The sequence below is a fragment of the Monodon monoceros genome, unplaced genomic scaffold (genome assembly GCF_005190385.1).
Source record: "Monodon monoceros isolate NGI ecotype Baffin Bay Population unplaced genomic scaffold, NGI_Narwhal_1 Super_Scaffold_14, whole genome shotgun sequence".
In the NCBI taxonomy this organism is placed as follows: domain Eukaryota; kingdom Metazoa; phylum Chordata; class Mammalia; order Artiodactyla; family Monodontidae; genus Monodon; species Monodon monoceros.
Genome location: NW_021703770.1, coordinates 3,075,532 through 3,097,936, shown reverse-complemented (window position 1 = coordinate 3,097,936; position 22,405 = coordinate 3,075,532). Strand labels below are relative to the sequence as shown.

Here is a 22,405-nt window from a genome sequence, read left to right as displayed (position 1 = left end):
ATGAACCTGAAAGTCAAGGTAAAACCAGCCCACCTGGTGACACGGCAGAACTGGGATTTGGACCCAGATCTGGCTGCAGAGAGCACACTCATCCTCTCTACCACTCTGTCCCGCCTGAGTTCAGGCAACGGCTGGATCGTGATGCCATTAACCCTGACATGCGAAGACCTGGGGTGAAGGTGTGTGCGGTCTTATATTACGGGGGCAGGGAGGAGACAAAAGTGAACACTGAGTACGTCCACCCATGCAGGAGTCAGGAGCCCACTGAACTCCAAACCAATTTAACTGGCCTCCTAATACAGCAGAGGAGAAATGAGAAGCCTTAAGAGTTGCTGAGCCACACCCAAAGCAACAGGGCTCGTAGTGCTTTCTGGATATCTGTGTGATGTTTCTCTAGGAAGATGGTGGAAGGGAGATGACCTCGAATAAAACAGGGTGAGTGGTGACACTCTTACCTCCCGATCCTCCATAAGAGATAACTCTACAGTTGGGATTTGGAAAGAAATTATATATATATATGTATATATATATATATATTTTTTAGAATAATATATATATTGTGTGTATATGTATATATTAGAATGACAGTCCTTCAACAAACCTTAAAAACACTTTGAGAAAAAAATAACATTGCAGAATGTTACTGAATCACCGGATATCTCAAAGGGCTCAGTGACCCATGGAAAGATAAGGGAACATCCCATAGTCAGGGACCTTCTGGAATTAGCCTCCAAACCAGTTCGTGGAAGAAAGACAATTCCAACCCCTGCCTGGGACAGCTAAACCTGAGACCAGATTCCTCTGCACAGGATCTGCCTTTTCTCAAGTTCTGACTCCTTATTCTGCATCAGGTGTCTCTTCTTCTCTATCATCTTTTTTTTTAATTTATCTTATTGAAGTATAGTTGATCTACCATGTTGTGTTAATTTCTGCTATACATCAAAGTGATTCAGTTATCCATCCATATACATACTTTTTCATATTCTTTTCCACTATGGTTTATCCCAGGATATTGAATATAGTTCCTTGTGCTCTACAGTAGGACCTTGTTGTTTAGCCATCCTACAGGTAATAGTTTGCGTCTGCTCATCCCAAACTCCCAACCCATCCCTCCCCCACCCCCCTCCCCTCTGGCAACCACAAGTCTGCTCTCTATCCTGACATCACCGGCCTCTGCTTCTGGTATAAAATGTGCTGCTGTGAATGCCTCCTACTCTTCCGCACATCAACACCTTTGCAGGTGTCACTCCCCTTCCTTGGGATGACAGCCTGAAACACCTCCAACTGTCCTCGTTTGTCAGGACTCAACTCAAAGGCTCCCCATCCCTGGCCCCCGACACCTGCAGAGTAAGGTACCGTCCATCACCCATCCCCTGTTCTCTATGTGCCTGGGGCTCCAGAGGGTCGGCTGGTGACACTGCATCTCCAATGCTTGCTCTCCAGGTGGACCTTCCCTGGTGAGGCCATGCCCTGTGAGGGGCAAGAATATCCTGCTCCTTCCTGTTCAGGCCAAAACCCCAGCACAATACCTGGCACCCAGCAGTCCCTCAAAGAACCGATGAGGAAAGGATGAATACTTGGATTGCTCCTGCTTAAGCCAAGCCCCAGACCGTGAGCTCCTTGCTGGAAGAACATGTACCGTATTGATTTCTACGGCCTATTTCTCTGACTTCTTCATCTGGGGGGATGAGTGAGTGACTCAGTCCCGAACCCACCGAGTTCTGGATCCTGACCTCCAACTCATTCTGGCGATATTGCTCTGGCAATACTTTTGCATTTTCATGTCCCTCAGCCTTTGACTGTAGAGCCCCTCAGAAAATATTCATCCATTCAACTGCGAGTAAACAGTCGGGGAAAAAAATGTGTTCATTGTGTACAATATAATCTTATTCTTCTTTAAAATGCTTGCATCAGTGTGTGCGTGTACGTGTACATATATCTGTACACAAATACAGATATATGCAGGTAACACATGTAAGATGAGATCGTTCTGGAGATGGATGGTGGTGATGGGCACACAACAACGTGAATGTACGTACAGCCACAGAACCATATACTTAAAAACATGGTTAAAAGGTACATTTTTGTAATGTGTGTTTACCACGATTTTTTTAAATGGGAGAAAACGGTGTCTGACAAATTGAATGAGTGAATGAAGATTTGGCCACTTCAATAACCTCCTGAAGATGTCTGCCCTCAGACATAATTGGGCCCACGTCCCCTGCCATCGCCCCCTTCCTGCCCCTAAGGCATAAACATAAATGTCTTAGTCCATCATTCAAGCCCTCCCTCAGCAGGGAGGGCATTAACCTCCCCAAGGGAGAAAAGGGGAAGGTGCTAATTATGCACCGTTTCATTGTGTTTTATAGCGAACCTTTAACAAATCCCTACACTATACGCTGTTTAACATGCAGGGGCTGCAAAGTTATTTAAGACGTTCTTGGTGTTCTCAAGCCAGCAGATGTGAAAGCACTTTGCCTGTCACTTAACTCTGTCACTGATTACCACTGGGAAGGCCTGCAATGTGCCGAGCACGGTGCTAAGACCTCCACGTGTCTTCACCTATCTGATTCTACAAGAACACCATGAGATGCCTCTTCTTATAATACACAGAATACAGACTGAGCTCAGAGAGATGACACCAGCTCTCTCTCCAGCTGGGGAGGGGCAGAGCCAGGATGCAATTCCAGACCCACAGTGTGCGGGTCCAGACGTGAGTGACAGACGAGGAAACGGAGAGCCAGAGGCTTGAAGTGTCTCCTCTGCAGCCACCGAGGGATGAAGGACCCGTCCCCGGAGCTCCTCCTCTCCCGGGCAGCAGGTCCTTTCAACCCTTCTTTGACCTCTGAGTGAGAGCGGCCAGCTGCAAGGTCCCAAAAGGCACCGCCTCCTTCCAGATCTGAGGAGGAGGAAGATGCTTTAAACTGTGTTTGTGCCAAAGAGTCCTCCAGGTGACTCTAAAGGGCCGCTGGTAATCACACTGTTCTTAGAACTCAGCCACGCAAACCCCTGGGAGAGGAGAAGACGTCTGAGAGCGCAGCTGAGCAGGAGACCATGACACTCAGCAGAGACTTCACTTTTAGCACATTGAGGTGGATAATTAAAGAACAACTCAGGGGAAGGACATGAGAAATGACAGAGCCAGCATCCCTCCCCCAAAGTCCAGAGTCCCCGGTTCTGCGTGACAGGGTTCAGGCATGTCTGCTAGTCCATTTGTTTAAACAAGTGCACACATGTGCCCACAGACATGCACACAGGCAACCATGCATGCCCACAGCGATGCAAGCCACAGACGTGTGTGTGCCCATTACTGTAAGCACACATGACCACAGGCATGTGCACATGGAAACATGCATGACTAAAACCACACATGCTCACAAACATGGGTGCACACACCATGAATTCTCGCAGGCATGCAGGCAAGGGATTCAGAAGCAACTGCAACGACGTCTTTATGTTCAGAGGCCAGTAACCTTTTCTTCCTTAAGTTCCACGCTGCAGTGGCCTGCACTGATTCTTGTAAGGTGTGCCTGCATTTTTTTTTTTTTCCTTTAAAAGTTTGCACCATGAAGAATAGTTGAAGAAGGTACTCACTGTTAGGGAGTACCCTAAGCACTGAGATTCATCAGTGAAGGAACAGATAAAGATCCCTGCATCTGCACAGCTTACATTTCAGCGGGAGGATCAAATAAATAAAAACACAGAAAACGAGTTACGTCCATGGTACGTTGAAAGATGATGAGGGAAAAGAGGGTCCCATTGGCAGAAGCTGCAGACTTCAAGTGTGATGAGAGAAGGTGACAAGAACAAAGACGTAATGGAGGTGAGAGGCTGTGCTTTGCGGACGTACTAGGGAAGAACGTTCCAGATGGAGGAAGATGCCCCAAAGGCCCCAGGTTGGGGGGGAGGATGTTGGAGGAACAGGCAGGTGGCCAGAGTGTCAGGAAGGGCCTCATAGGCCATCATGAGGACTTGGGCTGCTGCCCTGAGGGAAATGGGGCGTCAAGTCACTAGTTTTAGGCAGAGAAGTGACACTCCCTGGCTTAGGTCTTTTTTTTTTTTTTTTCATAAGCAGATAATCACCATCTTTATTTATTTTTTAACAACTTTATTGGAGTATAATTGCTTTACAATGGCATGTTAGTTTCTGCTTATAACCGAGTGAATTAGCTATACATATACATGCATCCCCACACCTCCTCCCTCTTGCGTCTCCCTCCCACCCTCCCTATCCCATCCCTCTAGGTGGTCACAAAGCACCGAGCTGGTCTCCCTGTGCTATGCTAACACATATATATGGAATCTTAGAAAGAAAAAAGTGGTTCTGAAGAACCTAGGGGTAGGACAGGAATAAAGACACAGAAATAGAGAATGGACTTGAGGACACGGGGAGGGGGAAGGGTAGGCTGGGACGAAGTGAGAGAGTGGCATGGCTTCGGTCTTAAAAGGACCCTCGGGCTGCTGTGTGAACCAAAGAGGGAAGAGTGGCAACAGGGAGGAAGCAGAGACTAGGCAGAGGCAGTGAAAGGCATCTGCACATAGATGACAGAGGCTTGGGTTGGGTCTGGGGTATCTCGTGAAGGAAAGTCAAAAGCATTGCCTGAGGCATAAGTAGTGTCAAGAATGACTCTGAGGTTCGATTGTGTGTGGCTGCCTCCCTTCTCAAAGGGAGGTGCCCAATGGGATACAATGGAAGATCCTCAATGGCACAACGAGGCCGTGCAGAATCTGGTACTTTTTAAAAATATATAATTCATATATATATTCATATATAAAACTACAATTCATATATATATTCATATATAAAAGTATAATTTTAAAAAATATAATTTAAAATCAAACACAGAGAGAATATGGTTTAAGCACTGATACATGAATACTTGCTTTAGAAGAACAACAGAGGTGGTACATAGTAACAAAAACTTATACACAGCCCTTTAGCTTCTTCTGTTGATGAAACAGTGTTGCCGCTACACAATCTAATACTGCAGTGGAATAAATTCTCTATTCATTCAAGACTTTATCAAGGACAGAGGTAATTAATAATTAATTGATATATACATATATTTATTCTTTGGAAAGTCTGAGCAAAAGCAGTAACACCTAAAGAGAATCTGGTTCGAGTTCACCTTCCAGCAGCCGCAGTGGCCTTACTTCATTCCCTGGACTAAGCTGTTCCTTCCTGGGGCCTCATGCCTGCCCTTTGTTCAGCCTCTTTCCTCCCACTCAAACTTAGCTATTTTTTAATTAACTTTCAAGTCTCCTTTTAAATGTTCCTTCCTCCAAGACATCTCTCCTGAGCCCTCATTCTAAATGAGGCATCTCTTGTCATATTTCCTATGGCCACCTGCACTTTACATCATAGCACGTATTTCATACCGAACTGGCTCCTTAGAAAAGGGAGTTTAGATGTAATGACTGTCTCGCCCACTGGACCAATGCTCTGTGAGAGCAGGGACTGTTTTGCTCAGGTCATAATCATGAACATGGCATCCAGAACTGTGTCGACTACACAGTCGACCCTCAATAAATACTGTTTTATTGCTCAATACATAGATGGGGAGCGTCCAAATATTTCAACCCAAATCGTCTCTTTCTCAATAAGCTTTCATTGAGCTCCACTCTGTGCCAGCCCTGAGAGGCAAGCCTGGGAACCAGGAATGGATGGAACCCGGATGTCAGGCCCCTGGAGGTAATGGAGAGGTGGTCAGCGCTAGCGGTAGGACAAAGGAAAGCCTGGAGGAGCCTCCTGACCAGGGTAAGCCGTAAGAAAGTCTCCTGAGATAGGTGATATCTTAGAAGAGACAAAAAACCCGAGCAGGAGTTAGCAGGGAGAGCACTGCAGACAAAAAGGATGTTCCTAGCAGTCGTAGGGGCAAATGCAAAGCTTGGAGGCAACAGAGCATACAAAATCCTGGCTAATCCCTAATGCACAGGGTGGCTGGGAGGCAAGTTAGCTGCCAGAATCACAAGAGGATTCTTGGTCGAACAATGTGGTGGTCCCTGTATACTGACGCAAACCCCTTTGGAGAACTTGGCGATATTAACCCAGCTTCCAGTCCAGCTCTATCTCAAGCCCCTCCCTGCCCCAAACCACCCAATGATCGACTAAAACATCTGACACCTCAAAAGGAGTGGGGACCCCAATCCTTGACTCTCAGTCTTTCCCGAATTCTCCAAGGGCAAACCAGATTCTGCCACAGAAGACTTCCCATATTGCTTTGCACAACTTCTACGGCCTCAGTTTCCCCATTTTAGAAGGTGGGTGCGGATTGGACTTGCCTCAGTTTCTGTGCAGATTAAGTAAGATCATGCAAAGTGCTCAGCAGAGGGCCTGGCATGTAGCAGGAGCTAGTAAATGCTCATCACGATCACACTGCCCAATAATGTGTGTCTGTTTCTACCACAAGGAGTTGGCAGCTCAATGGAAAGGTCTTGTGTTCATCACTTCTGGGTCCCTAGTATCTAGCACCATGACTGGCGCATAGGTGTTGCTGAGTGAATACATAAATGAGCAAAAGAAAGAATAAATGAAGGGTAGTGATGACAGGTCTGCAGTAGGAAGACATCTTCTCCAAGAGGTGCTGGCTGCTCGCGGGGGAGATGGAAGTTTTCAGAGCAGGACCCTGCTAATGCCATGTCCTTGTCCTCCCAGGTGCTTTCTAGACAAAAGAGTGGAAGTAGACCTCAGCTTTTCAAAACACAAAGCATCACTTCCTGTGGCATCAACGAACCACAAGCCCACGATTCGCTGTCAAAGTCAGAGGACAAAAGGGGTGACAATGCTTATAGGAAGTCTTGAATCCTTTGAACTATCACACTGAGGCTTAAAAGTCCTACAGGTCATCTCTGCTGGTGCATCGTGCATGGAAACACAGGCTTCAGAAAAATCCCAAGAAAGAACAGCCAAAACGGAATGGTGGCCAGTTAGCACTGCATGCGCAGCAAGGGACAACCTGCTGCTTCCCCAGCGAACAGCCGTCTTGCAGTCTCCTGAGATTTTTTCATTGCTTTTTAGATAATCCGGGTAGCAGCGCTCAACCCACCATCTGCTCTGCTTACATGTCTCCAGGGGTTGGCTAGTTGGGACCTGACGCAGACACACCAGTCCTGGGAGAATCACAGACTAGTAAGAATTGGCATGACCTTAGAGACCCTCCAATCTATGTCGTAACATACAGCCCGGCTCTGCCTGAGCCCAGCAGTGTCAACTCAAGGGAGGCCCATCACTTGTGTGACCCTCCGTTCTTTCACCTACATGATAGTGACAGAATCCTAGCCCTGACTTCATGGGATTGTTTGAAGAACTGAATGAGGTAATAAATACAAAGCCCAGAAGAGTTCCAGGTTCAGTGTTTAATAAATGTTAGCCAATACAGTGGTTACTACCTTTACTGTTGTTTTTCCAAAGGTTTTCAAGTAGATGCAGTGATGCCCCCATGATATGACGAGCAGCCTCGGAGGTTGCACCCCGTGAAATGTCAACCAAACCAGTTCCACTTTTTCCTTTTATATATCTGGCTTTCCTTTAAGATTCACTCTGAGGAAAGGAAGTCAAAGGTTTTTAAAAACGTTCGAAGATTTCTGATCGAATACATCGTCAACTTGTTCTCACCAAATACGTAGCTTCCCAAGACTCTCAACCATCTTGACCCCACTTCAGAGGGCGGGGCACCCATGATGCTCAAAGCAGCCCTGCCCTTTGAAGACCTTTCCATTAGAAAACGTTTCCTGACATCAAGTACTTAAAATATTTCTCCCTTTCACTCCCAGGGTCTTAGTTCTGACCTTTGAAGAAACTAATGACGCATCTAATTCATTTTCCTGGGAGGCCATTAGTGATCCCTAAATGGTGAACACACAATTCTGAATCCTTTCTAATTCGTTCAATTACTCCTTGTTGGGTAGAGATGGGGCTTCATTTGCAGGCTTAGGGTACTCAGGTTTGTCAACACGCTTCCAGGTGTCCTGGATTTGATACATGGAGTGGAATTCAAAGTCCCTGAGGTCTGACCAGAGCAGAGAGGAGACAGCAACACCCAGCTTCCCTCCGGCACCAGGACTGGACAATGCAAGTCAAGATGAGTGAGCTGGGCAGGTCCTTCTCAAGGCCTGGACTAATAAAACTTGTGAAATTACTGCAAACAGAATGAGTGGTGTATCTCTGAGTTTTCTTATTTCTTGAGTCCCCAGGAAGACGTTTGGAGGTAGGGGTCTGGATGTGGGTTTTGGAAGGGAAGCAGAGTGGCTTCAGAGAAAGAACATGGGATTGGAAGTGAGACAGACTTGCAATAGAACCATTAGCAGCCTAGATGGCTTCAGTTATTTTATTTTAGTGTTTGTCAAAGGCTGTTTGCCCATGTGTAAAATGGGAAATATAATATGTGCTTCTCCAGGATAATTAGATGACGTGATGGAGATAAAAGCCTAGTTCAGTCCCTAGGATACCTAAAGGACTAAGCTCGGGTTGATTCATTTTTTGTTTCTTTTTCTGTTTGTTTGTTTAATTCCCCAGTATTTACATAGGTTGGGCCACCTTTTGCCTATTTGATATATGCATGATGAGAGGAAGAATGAATGGGGGAATGAACGGACGGTTATGTTGATAGACAAATGGACAAATTCTCAAGAGAGGTAGTTTTGTGGCCCCTTCTTCAGGTTGAGATAAGCAAAGTGGAGCCAGCAATGCAGAGCATGTACAAGGCTATATCAGCTTTGCAGTGAGCCAGAGGCAGGCTTAAATCCTGGACTGACACTCACCAGCAGTAGGGCTCCCTCAGGCAAACTGTGTAATAACCATAATGATGATGGTGATAAATAATAACTAGATAGCTCAAAATCATCGAGAACAATACACACACATGTAACTTTTTGTTCACAAAAACCATAGGAGGCAGGTACTATCATTGTCTGTTTTTCAGATGTGGAGAGAAGAAGTCATTTGTCCAGGACCATATTGCTCTGAGAGCTTGGGACCGGGAACCAGACTCAGACACTCTGACACCAGAGCCCAAATCCCAGCCACTGAGCAAACCCCTCTGAATCTCCCTGCGGCCTCATCTAAGAAGTTTACTCATTCACATGATATCTCAAAGACATGAACTAGAAATCCCACATGAAGTTCTTATTACAAAGAGATGGTAATAAATGTTACCTGTTTCCTTTTCCTACATCAACATTCACATTTCTGTATTATTCAGAAGAAGGCTTCCAGACAAAAAGGACACAAAGCAATGCACCATTCCCCCGCACCAATTAACTCCAACTTTGGACAATTTTGCAAATCTACCCTTTTGATGAATGGATGACAGTATGGGGGAAAGAGCAATCTCCAAGGGATGTTCTTTAGAACACTAGTATCACACATCCCACTCCACGTGTGTGCACACCTGTACACACACACATACTTGTGCATGCACGTGTGCACACATCTGTGACATGATGAGTAAAGAATATTGTTGCAAGGAAAATCCCAAGAGACGACTATGGCAGGCTGCCACTAGAGACTAAGATTCCATGGAACACACTTCGGGATTTTTTTTTTTTTTGATTGTGAGAAAAAAGGTCTTGATTAGGAATCAGGAAATCTGAGATTCTGACCGGATTCTTCTACTGCCCAGCTGCCTAACTACTGCAAGGCAAAGTACCCTTTCTCTGCACCCAGTATCCTTATTTATATAGTAAGTAAACTTGAAAGAGTTGATGGGAGAGCATTCCATGAGATGGGAACAGCCAGTGCAAAGGTTCCATGCCCGACATTATCAAGAAACCACAAAGAGACTATTATGAGGGCTTCCCTGGTGGCGCAGTGGTGAAGAATCCACCTGCCAACGCAGGGGACACGGGTTCGAGTCCTGGTCCTGGAAGATCCCACATGCCGCAGAACAACTAAGCCCATGCGCCACAACTACTGAGCCTGTGCTCTACAGCCCGCGAGCCACAACTACTGAGTCCACGTGCTGCAACTACTGAAGCCCGCGCACCTAGAGCCGGTGCTCCGCAACAAGAGAAGCCACCGCAATGAGAAGCCCACGCACCGCAACAAAGAGTAGCCCCCGCTCGCCACAACTAGAGAAAGCCCACATGCAGCAACGAAGACCCAACGCAGCCAAAACTAAATAAATAATTACTTAATTAAAAAAAAATGAGACAGACTCTTATGGCAGGAGGTGAGCCAATGAGGGAAAGAGTAAGTCATTCTGGCTTTACTCATAGTAAATTGGAGAACAGAGCAGCATCACAGTCTGACTTATGCTTTGCAAGGACCATCTGGCTTCTGTGTTGTAAGGGGGCTAGAGATGAGCAAGGGTAGCATCAGGGGGATCAGATGGGGAAGATTATTGTGCAAATCCAGATGGGACAGACGTGACGGTGGCTAAAACCAGCATATTAGCAATAGAGGTGAGAAATGTCATATTCTGCATAAATTTGGAAGATAGAGTCAATACTATTTCTGGATGAAGTGGACACGAGGTATGAGAGAGAAGGAAGTCAGGAATTGCTCTAAGATGTTGGCTTCAACACCTAGAAGGATGGAGTTGACTGAGATGGGGCTGTTTGATGGAAGAGGTTTGGGAGGGCAGGAGATCAGGTTTTTGGTTCGGATAGGTCAAGTTTAAGATGCCTTTTAGACAGCAAGATGACAATGGATGGAGAACACCTACAGGACAAATCTGAAGTATGGAAGAGAGCAGAAACTGATGACATAAACTGGGAAGCCAGTGGCTCACAGGTGGTATTTAAATCCATGGGACTGGGTGACCCAGGAAGTGAGTGTAGAAAGGCACTGCCAAATTGATTGGTTAAATACTGAAAGGAATGTATTTTAATAATAGACAATAAATATCAAGAGCCACGCACAGTCTTCTATCTGCCATTTATTCTTTGTATTCAGTTAAGTACAGCTCAGCCTATAAATCCTGGGCCCCTCCTGGACCCAAGGTATCCATTCATCTTCTCTCCTTCCCTCTCCCTCCTCTGTCTCTAAACACTTGAGTGTAAAGATTTATCTCAGTTGGGGCAGACAGAGGCCGGAAGAAATCCCATTTGGGCATCTACGCCTAATCCTTATTTGCTCCATCTGTTGTGTCAATACCCTGCCCTGTGAGAGTATTAGGAACTTTCCCAGCTACAGATAAAGGACATTGGTTCCATTTCATTACTGTTTCTTATGGGTCTGGAGCTCACTAAGTCATCTGAAGAGAGAAATCAGTGGTGGGATTTGAGCTCTATACAAACCTCAGAAACTACCGACCGACAGGATTTGGAGTGTGATGAGAAACGTCTTTGTCACACTGCTCAGTAAACATCTCCTTCATCAGGGCCCGGTTCAGGTAAGTAACCTCAACCAACGACTAGGAATTCAAATGTGTGAGTGCCAACTACCTGTCAGGCAGTGCCTGCATTCTCCATGCTTAAGCCAAAGGGTGTTCTAACCCAAATCTGATCCACCCCTACTTCAAACATTTCATACTCACCCCTCCTGTAACATCCTTAGAGGAGAAAGTTCAAACGCCTTAGTCTGCATTTCCACCCAATTGTGCTTAAATTGTGACTTTTCTCTTGGAGTCTGGTCTCGCCGACAGAATAAAAAAACAGTGTTGATAATACTGGCTTTGGAGGCAAACAGCCATGAATTCAAACCTTGACTCTGCCCTGGGATAGCCAGGCGTCCTGGAGCTTCCGTTTACCCATCTGTAAAATGAACGTAATGATACCTAGCTCATAGAGCTGTCAATAGCATCAAGTGAGTTGATAGAGTAAAGGTCCTGGCACACAGTCTGAGCTCACAAAGTGTCACAAGTTACTGAATGATTTCACGCAGGCTCAATTATGCCCATGAGCAGACAAATCCCAGCCCTGATTCCTACCTGGTCTCTGGACTCAGATACCCCACTGCCTCCGGACATCTAGACTCACGTCACCTCTGGCTGCCTGGTCCTACCCCTCCTTGACTTTATGTACCAATTCACCCAAGGGCGCAAATGACTATCACTATGACTTCTCTCCCCCGTAACATTACATTAAAGCACCAATTCTTCCCATTCCACTGCTTCAAGATTTTTCAACTATTCTCCATCTGAGCTGTGCTCACCACTGTCATTATTTTTCCCCACCCCACCTGCCATCCTCTTTGCTTCCAAAGCATCATTTTTACAACACAAATCATCAAGAAATTCCCTTACTTAAATGGGTTCTTCGCCCTCCTTGATCGACAAAGTGCAATCCCGCCTCTCCCACTCCATCAAAAACACCACCTCTAGGGAGCCCTCTTCAGCAGTGTGGCATTTCCCAGGGATGCCATGACCTTTATCATCCCCAGGCCTTTGCACATGCTGTTCTCACTGACTGAGATTCCCCTCCAGCCTTCGCCTGACCAGTAGAAGCCCCGTCTTCTGCGTAACCTGTCGTGATGCCTCCCGAGTGAGGAGACGGTATCCCTGTCCTCCCTCAGCACCTTAGGACCTTGTCCGTGCTTTTTTGTTCCATTTCTGACATCACTTTATTAACTTACATCTCTTTCTCCCATGGCACGTTGGAAACAACTTGAGTTCATGGCTCTTTCTCAATGTTCTGCCCAGAATTCCTAGGACAGAGCCGACAGGAGCAAGCGCTCAGTCTCCAGAATGGGTAAATTAATGAGGAAATAAATAAAAGAACAAGAGACGACCCTGGGTCTGTTTTACAAGGGGCAATTTGTGAAAGAGTTGCATGGGAGGGATGCTACATACTCCTTCTTGAGACAGATGACAGTAGAGAAAGCTTTAATGGGTAGAAAAAGGGGGGGCAAGAGATCTTCTCCGAGGATTCTATTTACGGAAAGATCTTTTGTCAAAGAAGTGTGAATAGATTTGGTTAAGCAAATGCCTCTGGGGTCTGTCAGTCTTTGGCTGGAAGGATTCAATTCCCAGTACATCATCCCCTGATTATTCAAGGAAAACATCCAGATAGGTGCCAGGCGGCCAGGAAAGGAAGTCTGAGCAGAAGGGAAAGTCGTGCTCTGTAGTTGTGTCGTTTGCAGAAGTGCAAGCGTTTAAAGAAGTTGGAGGTAGGGGCAGTCATCGTAACATCTGAACACCCTTGTCTGCCCAAGCCATACAAAACGTGCCTCGTGAAGTAGAAAGCAAATGCGTGGACTCTGGGGTGCAGGCACCCCCGCAAGAAACCCTCCACCTGGCCACCTGCACAATGCGCAAAACTGAGCCAGACTTGGAACCCATGTCAGGCTCTGCTTCCTCTATGATTTAGGGATAATACTACATCCCTTGTAGAATTGTGGGGTTACGTGAAGCTATTTGTAATAATAGAGAATTTTATAATTTTCTACTCCAAATAAATTCTGGTTGATTCTAATGGGTTGAGACATAAAAGTTTCATGCAATGACACTAAAGAGATTTTTTTCAGAGAGAGCATAGAATTTCACCCTTTCTGGGAGCACAGCATGCCAATGAAAGCAAAGTTCTGCCTTCTTTTAGGAGGAGCAGCAAAGAACCAACCTTCCAGGCATGTCTTTTCTTTTCCCAGACAGTAACTGCAGTGACCTGAGTGCCAATTCCTGGGATCTGTGAGGCCATGGAGACCCAGACATCAGTGACGTGGGAGATTTTTAGATTCCCACTGTTCACAAATGCTCCTCTACTCAAAAGGTGGAGATTCCCTGCCTGATGCCCTGAAGATTCTTAATCAGTGTTTAATTCCTCTGAGCTTTGTAAAATGCTTTCTGCGGAAGTCTAAAACGAGATGGAACAGAGATTTGAGATTAAACGAGGACTGTTAGGGTGACGATCATTTCCTCCCTCACCCTGTTGGATGATAATATATATATATATATATATATATATATATATATAGAGAGAGAGAGAGAGAGAGAGAGAGAGAGGGTTCTGATTACAAAAGTGATATGTATATTGTGAAAAATAAGGAAAAGTACAAGGATGAAAATGTCACCATAATTCTTTCACTAGGCAAAACTATATGTGTGTGCTATTGAAAGTTTATTTTTTTAAATTTTTATTGGAGTATAGTTACTTTACAACGCTGTGTTAGTTTCTACTGTACAGCAAAGTGAATCAGCAATACATATACATATATTCCCTCTTTTGTGGATTTCCTTCCCATTTGGTCACCACAGAGCACTGAGTCGAGTTCCCTGTGCTATACTGTAGGTTTTCATTAGCTACCTATTTTATACCTAGCATCAATAGTGTATGTATGTCAATCCCAATCTCCCGGTTCATACGTTTGTTCTCTACGTCTGTGTCTCTATTTCTGCTTTGTAAATAAGATCGTCTATACCAATGTTCTCAGATTCCACATATATGCATTAATATACGATATTTGTTTTTCTCTTTCTGACTTCACTCTGTATGACGGCTATTGAAAGTTTAAAATGAGAAAACGATGAAATGCATTTAAAATTGCTTTTGAGCAACATTTGACAACAGTTGGGAATGAAACCAGAGCAGTTAAGGACCTCACTCTCTTATATCTTCTACTCTGACCCAAGACCCAATCAAAGACCCTTCTAGAAAAGAAACATCCTATAGTTCCGTATACCTCTATTGACTATAGTATCTCACGAGTTTCCCTAAAGCTATTATTTCTTTAGATGTGTACTGTGTATTGGAAAGCTAGTAAGAGAGTAGATCTTCAATGATCTCACACACACACACACACACACACACACACACACACACACACAATGGTAACTATCTGAGCTGAGGGATGTCTGAACTAACCGTATTGTAATCCTTTCATGATATATACATACATGAAATCATCACACATACACCTTAAACTTACACAATATTATACATCAATTACATCTCAATAAAGGCAGAAGAAAAGAACTGTGGCATTTTCACTTTATAGATTCCAAAAATGAGATAAAGAAGAGAAAGCAGAATTTCCCCCATTGAGGCCAATACAAATCAGCATGGAGTCCATTAGGTTTCCGACTGGCACGGAGACCTCTTCCTGGGAGATTAGTAGTGATGAATTTAAATAACTGCTTAAAATATAAAAAGGATCACCCAGTCCAGAGTCCGACCAGGCCAGTGGTCTGCTCCAGCCCTGGCACTGACCAGCTGAGGACCGTCTGGTGCAGAGTTTGCATTGTAATCAATGGGACAGAAAGGCCAGAGAGGGCTTAGCCCACTTTGGCAGCACTGCCAGGCCTGCTCTCTAACTAGATACTTTACAAATATCACCTCATGACTTCCAATAGAGATCCTGCAAAACAAGGAAGGAAACCGAGAAGGTAACTCGCCCACGGGTACCCGGCTAGTTGCAGAAGACGTGGAAATAGATCCAAGGTCTCTGTGTCTTAGACCAGATCTGGGTCTCTGCTCTGCCCGCTACACCACATCCATGACCACGTGCCCTGTCGTTCTCCTTGAGAGAGGCCTGAGCGAGGACCTGTGAGCACAAAACTAGAAAGGACCACACTATTCATTGGCTTTCTGTTCCGCCTTTATTCCTCCCCGAGGTTATTAGGCCCTGTGGGTGGTTCTGAGCTCACCAGAGACATTTTAATCTCTGCAGGTCAACTCTCAGCCCCCTGGAAGGAGCTTTTCTTTACAGATCTGCTGAGCATGTCCTCAGCCAGGGGTTAAGAGGATAAAAGGCTTAAAGCAGCAGGCTTATGAAGTCACAGATTCAAAGGGAAAAAAACAGGAAAAAAAAATGGGACAGGGTAATTGTTAACAGGAATGTGGATCTGCTAGAAAAATAATCCAGGAGGTCCATCTACATAAGCCCTTGGGCAACTGACGTCTGTTCACTCTCCATAGGAATAATTATTTAAAATGCCGTTTTAGTGCCCGCTTCGGCAGCACATATACTAAAACTGGAACTATGCAGAGAAGATAGCATGGCCCCTGCACAAGGATGACGCGCAAATTCGTGAAGCGTTCCATATTTCTGAGGTCTGATGATACACACACACACACACACACACACACACACACACACACACACACCACCCCACACCTTGAGTACTGATGTTTCCCAGAGAGGCCTATATGCCTGAATATGTAGCCAAGAAGTAAAACCTAGCAAAGTAAAAATATTTGAATGGAGACTTCTAAAGATGGTGAGAGTTAAATTGCTTCAAAGAACGACATTGAGACAAATATTTGAGGGACATAAATCCCTTTATTACCGTCAGTATATCACTGGTTCTTAAATAGCAGTTTTACTAAACAAGCCACATTTATAATAATTATATTCTTGTTTATCCTCAGTATTACTTAAACAGATATTTTAAAAACTTATCGTGGGGAGAAAAAAATGCCATTTTATGGGGAAAGAGAGATCAAATTTTTATGAAAATAATAATCATGGAATTTCACAGAAAGACTCTTAAAGATCATTGAGCCTATCTACCCTCCTTGTGCTAGATGGAACCCTTGGCTGCAAGTTATAAAAATCCCAAATCATACCATGTATAATCCCCACTCCCTTTCAAAAGGGTAGGAATGAATGAAAAGGATCCCAACATATTTTAATAAGAGAAGTAAAGGAAAGGATTGTTTCTGACAGAACCAGACAAATCAATGAATTGCTCTCTGGCAAGCAAAGGTAATTGTATTTCTGAGTCTATTAAGGCACATCAGGGCTGGTTAGCTAATTTCTCAGGGAGCTTAGCTGTCGCTGGGTGGGCGTCAGGCCACAGTGGGGATGTCAGGGCATAAACACAAGATGGGATTTTCTTTCAGGAATCACTTAACTTGGGAGCCAACCGTTTTTACTCTGGTAGAGACAAGGCAGGTGAGTTTGTTCTGAGGGGATTTCAATCCTAACATTTCTAGGAGCATTGGACCTTCCACATAAGATCTGATCATATCGATTATAGTTCTTTTTTGTGCAACTACTCTGTGGGCAGGACAGAATTTATATGTAAAATCATCTAAAACCTCTGAGTAGGGAAAATCTTCTAAATGACCTTGTAGAGAAGGGGTGGAGGAAAGAAGGAGGTGAATCTGAACATCAAACAATGAAAACCTTCACTCAGGAAGAAAATCACTTTGATTCAGAGCCTTGTCTGAATTAAGACTGAAAATGAAATCTGAATTCATTTTCAAGGACAAATGTTAGCTCCCTTTCAGCTAACACTGTTAGAAATGAAGGTTCATGCTCTCATAAGCAGGTATGAATTATTAATATATTAATGACTTACACGTATCCAGGCAATGGGTTTTATAATTAATTGTTCACTTAAGCATCTCCTTATGAGAAAATTATTGTAAATGAAATAATAGCTTCCCTTTTGCTTTCTGGCTCCCAGAACCCATGCTAGAAGGCTAGGGTGGCATCTCTATAGGTTCCTGAGCAGAAGGCATGTGCAAAGGCATGTGCTAAGATCCAGTCTCCTATTGGGGAAGAGGAGACGTCACAACCATATAATGAAAGAAGGGACTGTTTTATCTTTATGACTATCATTTAATGAAGATCCACGTGACCCCATACCTAAGCTGTTCTTGATCTGTCAGGGTGCACCAGGCTCTATGCTGGGCACTGGCCATATGAAGTTACGTAAGAGGGAGTCCTTAGCCTGAAGGAGCTTGGATCCAGCTGAGAAGAAGTTAAAGCCACACATGACATCACTATCATTCCCTTTTTCAGCCCAGCCCTCCGCCCACGGCAATCTAAGAAAGTGTGTGGCAGTTGACATGAATATCTCTATAATCACACGTCCAGTAAAAGATAGGCTGTAACCCTCTTACCCCATCCACTTCTCCATTCCTACTCTTCACTGCACTTTGGTCTTTCAGGTTGGCTCTGCTTCCTGACACCGCTGAGCCCTTCCGGTCCCGCACTTCCAGGTCCTCTGCTCGGCCAACGCCCACCCAGCTTTCAAATGATAGCTTATCTCCTACCGAGACATCTTCTCTGACTCTGCCCACAGACTGGCTTCCTGCTTCCGTTTCACAGCACAGCACCCAAATCTGTCTTTGTTATAGACCGTATCACACGCCAAGGTCATTTTCTATGTATGTATCCATCTCCCTCATTAGCTGGTAAACACTTTGAAGGCAGAATATCTTTCACCTTCATCCTTATGGAGCCTAAGCCAATAACGTATGCTTACGGGTGTTTGCGGTCATGCGTGTGTGAGTGGATGACAGAATAAAACACGTGAGGTACGCTTTAGAAACAGGGAGAAGAGGGGTTCATAAAAACTGGGCCGAGCACAGTAGGTGAACATCAATCAATATACAGAAGTGGTTTGGAGAGGAGGTTATATTTGAGCGGGAACTTGCAGAGGGTAGAATTTTCAAGGCAGATATGGGGGGGGAGGGTCAAGAATGGTCTGAGTACAGACAGTAAGACAGAAGAAGTTGAAGTTCAAACCGTTCAGTCTCTGAGCACTGGGCTGAGGAGTGAGAACAAGATGGTCTCAACAACCCTTTGGGGTAATAACTCTGCTAATAGTGTTAAGGACGGATTGGAAGCCAGGATTTACTAGTAGAAGTGACAACTTAGATAGCATCTACTAGATACCAGGTTCCATGCGAGCTGCTCTGCATATATTAATTAATGCAACTAGTGCCATAACCATTCAGATTACCCCACGAGATAGACTTTGTCATCACCACTTCAGAGTGATAACTGGTTTTAAAGGGACATGTTCTCAGAGCTTATAAGTGGCAGAGTTTAGCTTCAAAGTCAGGTCTGACCCCAAAGCCAGGCTCCCAAGTGCCTCCCTGCCCCTGGCTTTTTATCAGGATGAGTCTCACTGCCAAGTACAGGAGTGACAATTCATGATGCTTTTGACTGGTTTCAGATATGCTTTTCCTTTGAGAATTCACCTCAGTCAACACAGACCTTGCATAAATGCAAGTTGACTGTTCAAAGCAAACATCACCAAAAAGCAGTATGCATTCTGGGACTAGAAAAACTATTGACAAATATAAATGTGCTGTAAGCAAGTAACTCCCTGATCAGGGCAAATCCTTACTCAATATCCTCAGTTCTGTATCCATGCGGTTCCAACACAACATCTCACAACAAATCAAGAAGGGGTGTCTATCTGGGCAGATGGGGTAAAGGAGCTAGCACATTTGTAAAACAGGCCCATAGGCACTACTCACCAACTGGAGAAGCCAGGTGGAACTTGGATGACCACAGCCAAACGCAATCCAAAGAAGGGCGCTCTCCTCCCTTTGCAAGCCCCAGCTCTGATTTCTACCATCCCAAGGACAGTATGGAGCACACATTTAATCATATATCCTCACACCCTCCAAAAAGGGCCAGCTTCCCCAAATCCCACCTTCCTTCTCTTTAATGACATCAGGAGATCATCCACTTTCTTTCACCCAGGCCCCCACCTTGCCTACTAGCTCTGGACTGCAGCTATCACATCCCCACGGAGTGCTTGCTAGGAAAGTAATTACATTTCACCATCTTCATGGCTCCTGTAGGATTCAGAGTGGAAAATTCCTTGGTCCTTGAGCATCAGGGACCACGCCCGTCAGATACTCCCCTGGCAGATGCAGAATCCTGGCTGGCATCATGCCCAGCCTGTCCACAGCTCCCTGTAGGCAGAATCCAGGGGGCTGGGGACCATTCACGTCAAGGTCTTATTGCAGATGGGACCTTAGAGATCCTAGCACTCCCTCCACCCCCGAGAGGTCTAATCGCCTTCATCCAAAAGATGCCCTAGCCTGTTCATGGAGGTAGCTGAAATGAAACCCACCCTCAAGCAAGTTTGACCATACAGTTATGCCCTCATCCACATCGACGTGTGTGCCTCGATTTCCACACTCCTTGACACCATGAAATAGTAGCATTAAGAGCTAGAAGAAAGTCGTGAGAGTTCTCCTTGCTCTGCTACATGGACCAGTGGTCTCCAACGGTTGATTTGCATGTTTACCAGTAAAAACGTTTTTGGGCATGCAACCCCAATATATGTATATTTATTTATAAATCATATACATGTACAGTTCTACTTGTATATAGTATGCATTATAAACACAAGAAAAGGTATTTTAAAAGATAAGAAATGTGATAATTCATGTTTTAAAAGTAATTATTTTATGTATTGATGGAACACATAACTTTTGTAATATATACATACACAGTAATATAATTATATACGTAACATATATAATATATTATATATATACACTAGTAATATATATACAGTAATATACAATAATTAAAATTATATATAATATATTATGCATGTTAAAATACACACACACACATATATATATACATACACAAAACAGTGATTCAATAGTCTGGTTTTAATTCAGACTAATTCAACATTAGACTTTAGCAGTGAATGCAGCTAAACGAGATGCTTCCCCAAACCACATAGATCGGGAAAGAAGAGAAGAGCACCGCAGGCTTATCAAATAATTCATGATTTCCATATTCATTTTCAACCTCCCTTTCCGCCTGCACAGGGCTCTCTTTGTGTTCTGGATGTGCCATTTTGAAATGTCTTGTTAACGATGACGATTTCATACGAGCTTTCGTCAATATCTGATGGTCAATATACAGTGCAGAAGAGGTACATTATTAATAATTATGGTTACAAATCCATATGTAAGTTCACATATCTCAAAGTGTTGGGCTCGGATGAACTGGTGATTCCATCTCAGTGTGGGACTTACTGAGATCATGCACGTAAAATGCCAAATTCAGAGCACATCCTGAAAAAGTAGGAGCAGCTATATTTTAATTGTGTATTTAAAAAAGACATTTTTTTAATGTGGGGCTTCCCTGGTGGCGCAGTGGTTGAGGGTCCGCCTGCCGATGCAGGGGACACAGGTTCATGCCCCGGTCCGGGGGGATCCCACATGCCGTGGAGCAGCTGGGACCGTGGGCCATGGCTGCTGAGCCTGCGAGTCCGGAGCCTGTGCTCCACAACGGGAGAGGCCACAACAGTGAGAGGCCCGCGTACCGCAAAAATAAATAAATAAATAAGTAAGTAAGACATTGTAAATTCTCAGTTTTTGAGAGATCTGGGTACAGGTTTTATGATATGTGGTTTGGGGAGATGGCCCCTAGAAATATTGATCCTACAGACACCTTTTTTATCAGAGCTACCCAGGCAAGCTTCATTTCCAATAAATTCACTTTAACACTGACTGACAGATTTAATAGAAAGAGCAAGTAGGAAGACGTGCAGGAGGATGAGAGAAATTAGCATTTTCTGGTCTTTGTCAATTTATGGCTTATTTTCAAATGCACTAAAAGTCTGGATTTTCCACTTGGCAGGAAAAATAATACAAATTCTTTCCTCATTAACCCAAAATTTCCTATGACCTGTCCTCACCACCAGGATCTGCCAGAGAAAAAATAAAACAAAAAATATGTAAACAAATACAAATAGTGAAAGCATACTCACCCTCTCTGAAAGAGATCCACATTATAAAATTTATGTAGCTCTACAGAAAACTCAACCGTTCCTTGTACCTCAGACATGATCTTTTTGGTTCATTACCTAAAAAACAAGAGGGAAATGAACAGCTTGAGATCACATCAGCCAAACACAGAGAGCCTGGGCTTCTACAACTGGAACTCAAACAGCACTGACGTAGATGGACAAGGGTTATCTGGCCAACGGGACCATGACGTGTCCACTGGACACCATCACCCAGGGGTTCCTATTATAGGAAAGACACAGAGAGATGAAGTAACTTACAGGATGTCACACAGCTCACACCTCCAAGAACTGGGACTCAGACCCAGATACACTAATTCTAAAGCTGGGCTAGTTCCCTGCCCTTCCTTACCTGTCAGCACCTGGAGGCACGAGCATCCCAGCTACGAGCACATGCTTCATGGCCTACAGAGCAAGAATCCCCACTCCTCCACTCTCTACTTGTGTGACCCTGAGCAAGTCAACGGAACCTATCCCATCCTCAGTTTCCTCATCTGTAACAGGAGGACTGGTAATGGCATATAACTCTGATAGACAATGGGGAGATTAAATAAATCTGCCACATAGAGCACTTTGCACAGTTCCCAACATGTAGCAGAAAGTTCATAAATGTAAGAGACAATTAATAAGGATTAATAATAACGAATGAAGATGGTTCTATCATTGTTAGTATAAACGTAGCCTCTAAAGATCTAAGGTGCCTGGAGTGCAAGGACAAATGTGTTTTCCGCCGAGCAGGGGCAGCAGAGGCAGTGGGCGCTATTGCCAAACAGATGCTGGACCCAACGTGACAGGTTGTTGATTTTCCAAGCCGGGACACCCTGGGCCAATAATAAGAAGGTTGCATGGGAAAGATGAAAGGGTACAAAATTAAAATATTCCCAGCCTAGGATGAGAAACAAATTGACAGGGAGACTCAAGGCAGGATGGATTTTCTGAGGATATGAAATCACCTAGATGTCAGAGATTTGGAGAAGGAAAAGCAACTGAGCATTTAGTGTATTCTT

General features: G+C 44.4%; 1 protein-coding gene and 1 non-coding gene across 2 annotated transcripts in view; one reads left to right on the top strand and one right to left on the bottom strand.

Annotated features, from left to right (window-relative positions):
- Nucleotides 1–21,439, bottom strand: part of FAM135B (family with sequence similarity 135 member B) — a 162,699-nt gene extending 141,260 nt beyond the window's left edge. The window contains exon 1 of the mRNA XM_029222947.1: nt 21,363–21,439. Within this exon, the coding sequence (XP_029078780.1) occupies nt 21,363–21,439 (77 nt within the window). The remainder of the gene's footprint in view (nt 1–21,362) is intronic.
- Nucleotides 15,819–15,924, top strand: LOC114895718. The gene has a single exon (XR_003793619.1). It is a non-coding gene; the product is annotated as a U6 spliceosomal RNA (small nuclear RNA).
- Nucleotides 21,440–22,405: the final 966 nt, after the last annotated feature.